We start from the raw sequence: 12,192 nt of genomic DNA, 5'->3' as shown, positions 1-12,192 counted from the left end.
CTCACCAGGGCAGTATTAGCTACTGGATCAGTGTGCTCCAGGCAACCAATTTAAATTAAACTGGTATTTTACAAGGCTCCATGTTGCTATACTGTTGTAAACATTAATGGCCAAGCATTATTTTTAATGCACTCCCAGTGTCCAAACCTATTGCTAAACAGCAGCAGCAGCAGAACAGATAAAGACTTCTCATGCAGCTCCCTTCCAAGGTTCCCTCTGTACAGAGTCCCTTTTTCTGGCTAAAACCCACCAGGGGTGAGATCCTGGGGCTGGAGGTAATGGAGAGGCACAGGGGATGCCCCATCAAGCCGGGGAGGCTCCTGGGCTGGAAGCGAGGGCACCTCGCTCAGCGGTGTGACTGGGATGAGCCCCCGGCCACGCCGTCCCCGGGGAGAAGTCTCTCTTTCCTGCGGCAGCCCCTTTGTGCTGATGCACGGGAAGGCATTTGTTTGTTCCAGATATTGATTCCTGCTTTTCTTTAATATTTTAAACTCAAAGCTGTGTTTGGATTTGGATTCCAGGTGTTTGAAAGCAGAGTCTTTAGTTGTCTTTGTGTGTTGTGACAAAATCCGCCCACGCGCTGCACCGGGGCTGAGCAGGTTCTCAGAAGCGAGTTGCACTGACATACTTTAAAAGTGATTTGTTTCAAACACACAGAGATAGAATGAGAACAGCCAAGCATTGCCGCTGTTTGCTGCTTTGCAGCACTGTGCTGGGTAAGTTTTGTGACGAGGAGATGTATCTGAGTTAACTCTTCTGGTGCTGTTTCCCACTTGTGTCAGGACCGTAACAGTGAGGTTAATGCAGCCTCAGGCACCCTGAGTACCTGCGGCAGACCAGCCTGAGCTGAGAAACCTGGGCTCGAGCTGCTTGAAACTGATCTGCTTCTGTCAGGGGGAACCTGACGTCTCTGCATGGCTTGGCTCAAGGCAGCAGAGCAAACCCACGGCTGCGGCGAAGGCACCCACCCACGGCACCTCTGTACACGCCCCTGGCACAGCTCTGAGGGTAAAGGCATGTTGCGGCAGGGACACCTGAGGAACTGCTGTTCTGCAAGTTTAAAGGGTTTTAAATGCCACAAAGACCTTGATAAAAGGCTTGTGTACAGCCGGGAAGCTGGTTGCCAGCAAACAGCAAAGGTCAAGCTTGCTGCACGAAGCCTGCCTCAGAGGTTCCTGCCCTGCTCGTGTTCTCCCAGCTCCCCTTTCCCTGGGCACATTCGCAGGGATGTGCACTGCTTGCAAAACAAATCCAACAGAAATGTAAATGCAGAGTTGCATTAGCCTGAATGTACAGCTCACCTGCATCAGAAATGCTGGAGAAGCGATGAGGGACTCTCATCGTGTCTGGGGGAGAAGCGGAGCTGGCGGCAGCCGCGGGTGCTCGGGGCGGATGGGGGCGCAGTGCCGAGCCGTGCCGCCCCATACTCTGGGAGCAGCAGCTGGGAGCAGGCAGCGGTTGTTCTCCCTGCTGGGCACACTGCGGTGTGCAGGACCAGAGATACTTTGGCTACAGCTGAAATCAGTATAGGAGATGGTGAAGTTAAAGATGAAATGGTGATTCCTGAGACAGAAAATTCATGCCTTACCGTTCTGCTGGCCTGCAGCTATCTATCACGCAGGAGCCTGCAGAGCTGAGCGGAGGTCCTGGTTGAATGGGCAGTTGTAGGATGGCAGGGCAGGGATTTCCAGCTAGGGAATAAATCCTGTAAGCAAGTGAGCATCACACAGCTCTGGAGCCTGTGCTGTCCCCACTGCACAGAGCATGGTGCGACCCCCCTGGTTTGCCTGTGGGTCGGAGACTGCACCAAGGGGAGAAACCCAAGGGCAGCATTTTCTCTGCCATTGAGCAAGATCAGCCCAGGAACCCTTCTCTCAGACTGTGCTGCTCCTCCTAGGTTTGGTGTCCAGGTAAGGGGGGGAGGTGTTCCCGGTGCCGGTTCCGAGCTCCTCGGGAAATGTGCTGTGGCGATGGGCGCTGATCCAGGGACACACTCAAAGGAGTCTCGAGTGAGTAGCGGTTTTCTCTTGTGAAGGTGGCTGTAGCAACAACAATGTTGATTTTAATTAAACTTGCCAGGCCTGGGCTGGACATTTTGACCTTGCGTGATTGTAGAGCTGAGCAGAGCGGAAGACAAAGCAGCCCCTTTAATCCCTTACAAGTCACCGGCTTTGGGTGCAGCAGGTCACCACTATTTGTTTTACTTGGAGCATCTGAAGTCTTTTTTTTTTTTTTTTTTTTTTGTTCCATTTGTTAAGTTGCAGAATAAAGAGTTAGGAGATGCTGCTGGGGCCTGTGAAATGGTCCCCATGGCCCGTAGCAGGGACTGCTCATGGAGCGCGTCAGAGCCCCCAGGCTAGGGAATTCTCTGGACTAAACAGGCTGGGAGGGAATGATCATGGATGTAGAGAAAATGGAAGGGGCCAGTGGTTCCTTGGGTGAATAGATCAGCAGTTAATTACCTTTACGTGTGAGCAAATTAATGTCTAAACTGGTAACGTGTCTACCTGTTGCTTTAAAGAAGCCAGTTTCCTAGCAGTGTAAATCCAGTTGTATGTAATTGGGAATTACGGACACGTATCTGTATGCCCAGGAAGTAACAAGTATGAGTAGACACATTTTAAAAAATTAACTCACAGAGGAAAAGGGGAAGTGGATAGAAATGACCATAAATTATAAATGAGGCTTTGCAAAAATTACAAAGAGAGAAAAAGGACATTGGCACCCAGCAGCGTCTGGAATAACAGACGGAGTTTGTCTCTGCAGTGAACAACGGGGATCTTGACAATAGTGTTTGCTCGTTGTGTGGGTAGGAGAGGCAAAAAAAGGAAGGCGTTTTCTGAAAATACTTCTGTCCTCTATTTTAAAAAAGCAGAGGATGTTGTTATATCACAGAATGAGGGAGAAATTGGTTCCATTCCAGTAGGAATTGGAAAGTTTGTTAAACAACGATTATGAAATCTAGGATGTTGCTTTTTTGAATCAGCAAGTCCAGTCATTTGCAAACCAGTGCTCGGAAGGAGCTGGCCACGCACCCAGCATCATCACCACTGGCCTTCGTCAGGCCTTGGGAAGTGCAGGGAGCTCCTGGGAGGCACCGGGGGGCAGAGCCCCTCCGGCCTTGCCTGTGGGGCTCTGGAGGGGGCTGCACGGGGTGGTCTCAGGCAGACAGTGTGACTGGCCTTCTGCGAGAAGTGTAGGGAGCCGGGTCTAGCCAAAATAACTTTATCTCTTTTGATGAGATTACAAGTAGGGCACATACAGATAATAAAGCTGATGTAATCGTATGACTGCATGTTTTGTGGCAATTTAATTAAGAAATTGCCAGCGTACAGAAAAGATCGACACAGTACACACTAAAAGGATTAAAATCCAACCAACGGTCTTCTGGAAAAGAATTTATTACAAGCTAAGTGAAGCCACAGCCATTAGCGTTGCCATTACAGTTCCTTTTCCCATTTCCTGCTCGTCTCTGCCTGTGTCTGACGCACTGTGTGTCCCCGGAAAAAGGGGGTCTGGTGGCTTCGGCTCGAGAGCAGGGCACAGAGGAGGGGGGAGCAAGACAGGAAAGGCAGGCTGACTGAAAACATGATGCTGCGAGCGGAAGAGTGAAAAAGCAGATGATAAACTGAACTGTGGAGAATAGAGAAATCGGATCAGAAGCGCTCACAGCATGAGGAAAGCAGCAGAGCAGTTGGTCTGAAGCTGGTGAGGTGGCTGGGGCAGGGGAAGAAGTCTCTTGCAAGATGGTGAAATATTTCAGACTGTCAGGTCAGCTTAAATCAGCAGTGCAAGGTGGGAACAGACCCTGGGGCTGCCGCAGGCTGCTGGGCTGGGGCTGCCGGGAGCCTCCTGCACCCCCGGCCAGACTGCGGGAAGGAGGCGTCGCTGCGGGTGCTGCCCAGCCCAGCAAACCCCCAGCAAACGCCTCTTCCAGGGGCTCCTGGCCCTGTAGAGGGAGAGGTGCCTCGGTCCTTCCCAAGGACATTGCTGTTGCTGGTAAATGTACAAAAAAAAAGCTGCTAAATTACTGCAGTAGCGAGCAAATCCTCCATAAGCCAGCGCTTTCACTTCTCATCCCTTGCTGTCCTAGCTCCAGAGGCAGAAATCATCTGCTCTGTCCGAAAGCAGCCTCGCCTGCAGCTCACAGGGTCCTGCCAGCTGCTGTCCTTCCCACAGAGCCCTGATTGTCTGCTCTCGCCTCCCTGCTGCACGCTCTGGACAGAACTGTGCTGCAAAACTTGATTTATGCAAAATCAAATCGCATTTCATAGCGCAACTTAGCTCTGCTTTGTTCTTTTCTGTGTTAGGGTCGCATTGCTGGGATGCTGCTGCCTCAGCCACAGTCCTTGGTATTAGAATAGATTTGACATAGACAGAAATGATCTGTTTACTTTTATTGATGAGTCTTCTAACAATAGCAGGAGCTTACAATGCAGAAGCCTGCAGTTGCTATGTGAAAGCTGCCTTTCTGAGCTTCCCCCCCATGTCACACAGAGAGGGTTGTTTTTAAAGCAAGTAGTATTAAGCTAGACCTCTTCCCTGCTATAGGAGTTGTTTCCAGACACTAGAGACAGAATTCAAGTGAAAGTGCCTTTGGCATAACACTTTGTAAAGCTACAAAAGAAATATTCACAGGCACAGAAACACTCTCTTAGTGCACCCTAGGATAAGTTGTGGCGGCTATTGATGAGCAGGCAGATACCTTCAAAGGTGGTGTTCTTGTTCCAGACCACGCATTTACAGCTGTGACAAAATTTTGTCTTTTTTAAGGCTCCTGGGTGCTGTGAGGGGGATCAAAACAGGAGCTGTGTGAGCCCTGATCCCATTTATCCTGGTTTTGTGGTTCCTGTGTGCGGCTGTGCCTTTGGCCCCTGTTCCTCACGTACCTGCACTCGGATGGCAAGTGAGCAGCGCCCGGCGCTCACCTTCCCCGCACACCACTACTGCGGTGGGGTTCGGTGGCTTTGTGGAGAGAAGATAACCAGCAGGGCTGTTGGCGAGCAGCACACCAAGCGCAATCGCTTCACTCGTGCCGTGGTGTTAGGATGATAAATACACGTGTAAACGCAGGAAAGACCAGAGATAAAACGGTTTGACAAATAGGCTGTGCTACCTCTGCTTCCTCAGAGGGAATGAGGTACTCACTACGTACTTGCAAAAGCTGGGGATGATTTTAAGCTCTGCTTTTATAACCGTAGGATAATAAGGCTGCACAGGGAGCTGTGTAGTTTAAAATTATGCCAAACATAAGTTATTCCTTTTCCTTAGCATTCATAAGTCCAAAAAATGCATAACTAAAGTAAGAGGTGTTTTACAAAAGGCTGAAGCTTTGTTGCCTTTTACTGCTGACATTCAGACATCGTGTATTGCACAGGTGAGTGCCACAGAAAAGAACAATAGGAATGATTACTGTTAAAATCTTTTCATATTTAAAAGGTTAAAAAAAAAAAACACAAAAACAAAAAAAAAACCCTTTGTAACCTATAAATTCCACAGGCTGTAGCTGCATACAAGTAGACATCGTGAAGTGCAGGATTAGCCCAACCCAAGGGAAGAACCTTGTGTGTGCGGGAAGGATGCTGAGGCTGGCTGGATGCTCCAAGGGCTGCAGGTGGCCACGTCGCCCTCCTGGCCCATCCAGCTCTAGCACACGAGGTGTCGGGGCCAGGCGGGTGAAGGAGCCCTGTGCCTGCAGTTTGTCCCTGTACTTGCCCCAGGCTGACCAGAGCCAGCTGGGTGCATGCACGGGGGCACGGAGCTCTAGGAGGAGAAACCAGACAAAAAAACATCGAGGCAGGAGGTAGGAGCAGCGCCAGATAGCGAGGCTGATGTTCCACGACTGTCCTTTGCCTTTCAAACATTTATGTTGTCATTTCTTAATTATGCCATCGCTATCTGGACTGCTAATCACTGGTGGCTGAAGCTTTTGGGGTTTCCTGTGCTAAGCTCTGATAGCAGCAGGTTCAGAGAGAGATTGAGGTCTGTCAGGGAAAAATTGCGGTTTCTAAATGCATACAGGAAGTGAAATTAGGGAAAGATATTTGCCATTATTTATCTTGACTGATTTGCTCCATTAAAAAAAATTATTGCGTAGTCACATTTATGCATACAAATTTAGCTCTGTGCAAATTTAGCTCCACGTTCACACCACAGGAAAAAGAATGTTCCAGTACATGCTAATGATAATTTAATATTTTAAAATTGCAAATCTGTGATCTGAAATTGTAATATTATGGTGCCATTGTTCCGTGAGGCAATCAAAAATGGAGATTCTGAGAAAACATTTGCATAATAATAGCTGCCGTGCATGTCTGGGCCCTGGATGCACCTATTTAGTAGTTACAGGCTATTTTCCCCTCATATCTACTGGAAGGCAAGATTGCGAGGTAGTGCTTTTGAAGGTGCGTGTCTGCGCTCCTGCTGCAGGAGCGTTTACATCTTCCTTTGCAGGGTGACAACTGCAGGGATGGCTCTGCCTGTTGGTGTGACCAGGGCATCGCTCCTGCGGGTACGCCCCGGCTGCGCCCAATGCGGCGCTGGTGCTGGAGGGCGATGCGGAGCCAGCCCCAGCTGCTTCTGAGGAAAGCAGGAGATTTCATATAATGCACAATTATCTGATAATTTACCCATGGGAGAAATTTCTTTCAAACCTTTGGCAGGTATCAGTTGGCTTATTTCCTAGAGAGTGAGTTTTTATTCCCTTTATGTATTTTATTCTTCTGGAAGTGTAGGAACTGTGGGTTTCTGTCTGTGTGTATGCATCTAATCCCTTATGATGCCATCCTGTCTTCTCCTGAAGCTTAATAACCCTGATCTTTTCAGTCTCTCCTGGCGTGGAAATGGTCTGATAACAAACACTGCTCTTCTCTTGCCTCTTTATTTCCTCTGTGCCTTCGGGGAGCTGTAGGCAGCAGGACTTCACACAGAGTGGGGTGAAGGCGGACCATTTCTCCTGCTAGTAGCAGGTGCCCTAACCTCCCTGCAGCTCAGTTCAGCTCGGGGGAGAGCTCTGTGAAAGCTCCTGGAAACCTACACGAGATGCAGGTGTTCCTCACCTGGGTCTTTTCCCCCTTTTTTCATCCCATGTTGGATACGCATCTCAAGGGGATGTGAAGTCTTATTGCAGTTTGGTTTTGTATGCAGTGCAGTGGAGCATCTTGCTTTTTGTAACTTCATTTCTTGCTTTTTCTTTTTCTTTCTTTTTCCAGAGTCGGAAACATGCCAGCAAAGTTCGCCTCTATTATATGCTTCATCCCATAGATGGAGGCTGTCCAGCTAAAAAGCTCCGATCAGAAAATGTGGGTATAATTTGAGTCCCTGTTTACTCAACTGCTTTGTGAATCATTGACTCTGTGCATTTTTTTTCTGTAACAGCTACAGATAACCAAGTACCCAGAGGTAACATTAGATTAGCTGAAATGCTAAGTAACTGGAAATAATTTTCAATAAACTGTACAAGAAATATTATGCACGTCAGCAACAGTAATTGCATTTTTAGTTATTTGAATGCTCTTTCACTGCAGATATCCAGCATTTATTTAGTTTAACAAAGACCAAACTACCTGTAATGGCCTGGTTTTTGCTGTTGAGAGACTGTGCAAAAGTCAGAAAGGGTAAATTGCTGCAGGGAGGCTTATGGCTGGGTGTTCGGGAGGCTGGAGGCTGCTCCTCGGTGGCTCTGGCCGAGGCTTTAGAGCTGCCGTGCTCGAAGCCAGCAGCTTTTCATACGCAACTGCAAAACTTACTGTTTGTCCAGCACTTTGGGGGCAGTGCAGTGTGTTCTGGGCCCTAAGGGGAGGACTGTGCCTCAGACCTGTGCCCCCCGCTCGGACTCAGCTCCAGGTGTCCCTGCCGTCCCGGTGCCATGATGCAGCTGGAAACCACAGCGTGACCGGAAAGGTCACCCGAGACTAAAGCGACCTCCACAGGTCTCCTCTGACCTGATTTTTTCTATGAGTCGATGGAAACAGGGTGCTGCAGCTGAAAGGCTCCTCGTGGAGGCTTTGCAATCAGTCTGCAGTTTAAAAAAATGCGATTGGTTCTTCAGCTGCATTCACATAAACACAGACGTGAGGCAATCAGACCAGCCCACAGCCATTTGTCGGGCAATAAAGGCAGACTACGTTTATAAGTGAATGATTCTCCGTGAATTATTCATTCAGCTCTTTCCCGTGTTCCCAGGCCCGTGTGAGAGCAGCTGATGAGATTCCAGCAGATAGCATCCAAGCCATTTCAGATCTGTGCGACTGTGGCTGTGGCTTAATGCTATCAATATTTAGCGAGATATCTTCTAATTAAAGGAAGAAGCCTGCGAGTGTTGCCAAAGGGATCTGAAAGCTCCTTCACACAGTAATTAAAATTTTAGTAGAACTTTTATGTTGCACACAGGGTAATTGCAGATGCAATCTACCCCATAACAACAGAATCTCACGCTATTTTTGCCGAATTATTAATTACAGGATGTTAAAGATAGAGTGGACATGCACATATAGACTTGGAACATAATTCTTTAATGAGCTTCATTACATCAAACGAGAAACCCCAGGCCTGCACGTGCACCTTAGCACATGGATATGGTGGACAGAGAGAACCAAACAGACCTTAAGTCAAAGCTGAACAAATTCCCATTTCTTTTATGAAAGGGCACAGTGAGGACTAAGGTAATTCTATGTTTCCTGCTATTTGATTGTGCCACGGGCAGCCCTTAATGGGGCATGAATTGAATAAGTCCTTATGAAACAGGTGAATGATATGCTATGCAAGACCTACATTCTGAAATTATTTATATTATAAAAATGTAGCAGGGAAAATCTGCCAACATTTACAGCGCAGTATTTGCAAAGTAGCCCTATTGCTGATCAGCTATTATCCAAGCTTTTAGCATTTAAATAGTACAGAAATATTTAGGACATCTCTGAGGCAGCATGATAACATCTTTACTGTGTACAGAACGCAGCTGTATTGCCAAATTCGGATATCTAGCAACGTTAGTCAAGCCATGACATACTGACTTTAATGAATATTAGAAATAATCCTTGCAAACCAATTAAATTTCCACAACTAAAAAGGGAGTATTAGCCTTCTTTCATCAAAAACTGCACTGTTACATGACTGTATGCCATTTCTTTTGTATCCTTTTGGCCACAAAACAAAAATACTTTGTCTTTCTCCAAGTGACAATAAGAAGGAAAAGTTTCTGCAGCTGTAGATGCTCGATGAAATCGTTCAAGAGACAACATTTCCTACCTGGCCTCTCAATGGTGTGAAGGGCTGTATATGCTATTATTTGAGGAGTATAAAAATATTCTGCATTCCTAAAACACCCATTATCCTTGCAAAGTAAGACCTAGACATACAATTAGTTTTGCACTGGGTGACATCCTAATTGTTGGACTATTCATTACTATTTTATTTTATTTTTTTTTATGGGGAGAAGGGACAAATCTCATGCCTTTGGTGTACTGAGTGATGGTTGACATTTCATTTTAAATTTCCATTTAGGGTTTCAGCTGAAACCAATCCGAGAAAGTCACAGCTTGTGTCAGGGCCACTCTGAAATTGGAAGTCATAACCTCAAGTCTCAGAATTAGTTTTAGTCAGGGTTTTCTCACTTGAAAAAAAACCAACAAAGTAGGACCCCAGTTATAATCAGGGCAAACATGATGAAAATTTCTGATATGCTAGGAAATGAACTCTTTGGGCTGGGAAAAAAGCCTTCCAATTCTTTCTAGCCCTACTTGTACTGTAAGATGGTGGAGTTGCTTTAATCATCATTTTCTTTCTGGCACATGTGCTTGTGTTGTGAAACGCATCCCTCACTTCATCTAGGGTTGGCTTTTTTCAGTGGATTTATAGGTCTTAAGATGCTCCCTAAAGCCTGTTTCGAATTTAGATTGCCATAAATTGGTACTTGCTCTTTGCTTGTACCACAAGAAGAGCAGGCTCCAAAAGAGCAGGCAAGCGGTCTAAACTTCATGCTGAGCATTGTGGAAATCGCACTTTAACAGCAGCACCTTCTTCATGCACAGAGAATTAACTCAAATTTAAAAGACACTTTGCAGTGCCTTGAGTGGTGTGTTTTATACTGCTGTATTTCAAGGGTTTGTATAATCTTTTCTTCTTAATAAAAACTAGGAAATGAAGACAGCAGATTTGCATCTATGGATTAAATATCCACACTTTTCTTGAGGATTGCTTAAGCAACATCCAGTAAAAGACTGCAACTGCCTGGCCCTGTGTGAGGATTATGCCTTTTAGTGGCTTGTTAACAGGCATCTGAATAACTGAAGTTAATTCTGTTGGATGTACAAGATTTGCTTTGAAATGTATAATATTACAAAGAGAAGCCCTATGAATTAGGCTGGCCTGCGCTGCTGCAGAGCGGGGGGAAAGAGGAGCAATGTCAGCCCTGGGAAACAGATACTTGATCTCCGAGGCTGTGCATGTTGTGCTGTGCTTCAGCTGATGCAAGTTCATTAGCCCTGTCACCGGTACATCTTTGCAAAGGTTAGAGAGAAGGGACTGCCTGGAGAAAATTGCAAAAACAAACAGTAGAAAAAAATCCTTGCACATTGGCTCAGCTTATGTAGCACGGGGCTAGAGTTGCTGGTCTGGGTTTTATGGAAGCTAAATTGAGATGTTTTCAGCTTTAGGTTGAGCAGGGCAAGGTGAGCAGTGGGAAGGGACCCAGGGGTGCTGCGGGGTGTGGGGGGCTCCTGCCCTGGTCCGGGCTGGCCGGGCTGCCGGCAGCGCTGGCCCCTGCGTGATCTGGCCGACAAGCGACGTTGTTTTACTGCTTGGCTGCACAATCCTATCAACGCAGCGTCATTCAACAGGTGACAAAAGACACCGGGGTCAGGTTCCCCCCAGCCCATCTGTTTACAGGTAAAACAGCCGCTGACAAAGCACCAAGGCGTAATTACCCTTCAGGGCTGGGTCTAGCCTCTGGACAGCATAGTGCAGAGTCCAAGGAAGGTGATGCTGCGACAAATGCTGCAAGTGCGGGTACCTAAGGTCTCTCCAAACGTCTCGATACTGCTAATGAAGAACAGCATTCAGGGTGTGAAAAATGGCTGGCTGTTAGAGCAAGGGTCTGTTTGTGTTTTAGGCAAAGCCTGGGGCTCTCGGACTGACCAGGAAATTAGGGCCACTGCTCGTCAAGCAAATGCCAGTCTGGTGGTGAAATCCCCACCCGGGCTTTGAGATGCTCACCCAGAAACATCAGTGAGCTTGGATAAGATGTGTAGTGATCTAGGATAAATGTGTAGTGGATTGGTTTAATTGTGAATTTGGGGGGTCTGAGGGTCATTTGAACGCTTTTCTTTTTTTTTTTAAAGCAGTGTATCTGTGAAAGTAGGTTGGGAAGAAAAAAACATCACCGAAGAGCAGAGCAAGCAGAGGAAGGGACCCTAGTGCGTAAACACTGAAGTGTATCAGGTTTTCAAATGAGCTCTGTTGGAGCCTCTTTATATGTTACCACCTCTGATGATCAATAGAGTCTGGGAATTTTTCCTCGGCTCTTAACTTTCAAGTGATTTCTCTTTGAAGACATAAAATATGTTGAGAGAATCCTATTTAAAAGAAGTGCAAATTACACCCAGAACAGTACTTATCACCTCTTGAGATTTCTTCCCAAGGTTTAAGTTGATTTATAGTTAATAACAACAACAAAAAAAGCAATGAAAATCAGTCCTCCTTCTAATTGTTCTTATTTCTTGGGAGAAGACGATCTTAAACAGTGGGTTGGGTGCCACTGCACAATCAGTTCGCTGTTCCAGGTCTTGCAGTGCCTTTATTCTGCTCCACATCTGCTGGGGGGCTCAGGGGGCACCCCCGGTGCGTGACTCAGGGTCACTGCATGCGGTGCTGCTTTGCGTGGGGGTTGCACGGGGCAGGAGCTTGTGTGCCTGGCACTCTGGGGCACCGTCCGTGAGAGCCGAGGACATGTCTGGAGGAGCCGGCCGGACGCTGGTTGGGATGTGCTGGTGGTGGCAGCGCTACTGGGGCTCTGGCGGTGCTGCGTGTGACCTGGGGAGAAGTCTGGGCTAGAACTGTCTCACGCATTTGCATGGGGGAGTTAAAAAGCTGGGACCTTCATTCTCTGTCCAAATAGAAGGATGAAATTTGACAAAGGGGAACTGGGTTTTTGAGTGCGTTTTTGCTGTGTGGCCAGCACTGGGCTAAACAGGG

The 12,192-nt window shown here is 47.2% G+C and overlaps 1 protein-coding gene across 9 annotated transcripts in view; it reads left to right on the top strand.

Moving 5' to 3' along the window:
- The window catches only part of ZMAT4 (zinc finger matrin-type 4), a 99,688-nt gene that overhangs the window by 52,123 nt on the left and 35,373 nt on the right, over positions 1-12,192 (top strand). For 7 of the 9 annotated variants that reach the window (XR_013942301.1, XR_013942302.1, XM_080568751.1 and 4 more), the window contains one exon: positions 7,212-7,301. The exons of 1 other annotated variant lie outside the window; for it this stretch is intronic. Coding sequence is in view for 6 of the 8 variants with exons in the window: in XM_080568751.1 (XP_080424877.1) it covers positions 7,212-7,301 (90 nt within the window). In the remaining 2 variants the exon portion in view is untranslated. Of the gene's footprint in view, positions 1-1,897; positions 2,010-7,211; positions 7,302-12,192 lie in introns of all 9 variants that reach the window. One more of the 9 variants, XM_080568753.1, reaches the window with a different exon arrangement.

Source organism: Anser brachyrhynchus, assembly GCF_964034855.1.
Source record: "Anser brachyrhynchus genome assembly, chromosome: 26".
Classification (NCBI taxonomy): Eukaryota; Metazoa; Chordata; class Aves; order Anseriformes; family Anatidae; genus Anser; species Anser brachyrhynchus.
The sequence above is the reverse complement of the archived record's forward strand: the minus strand, read 5'-3'. Positions and strand labels throughout refer to the sequence as shown.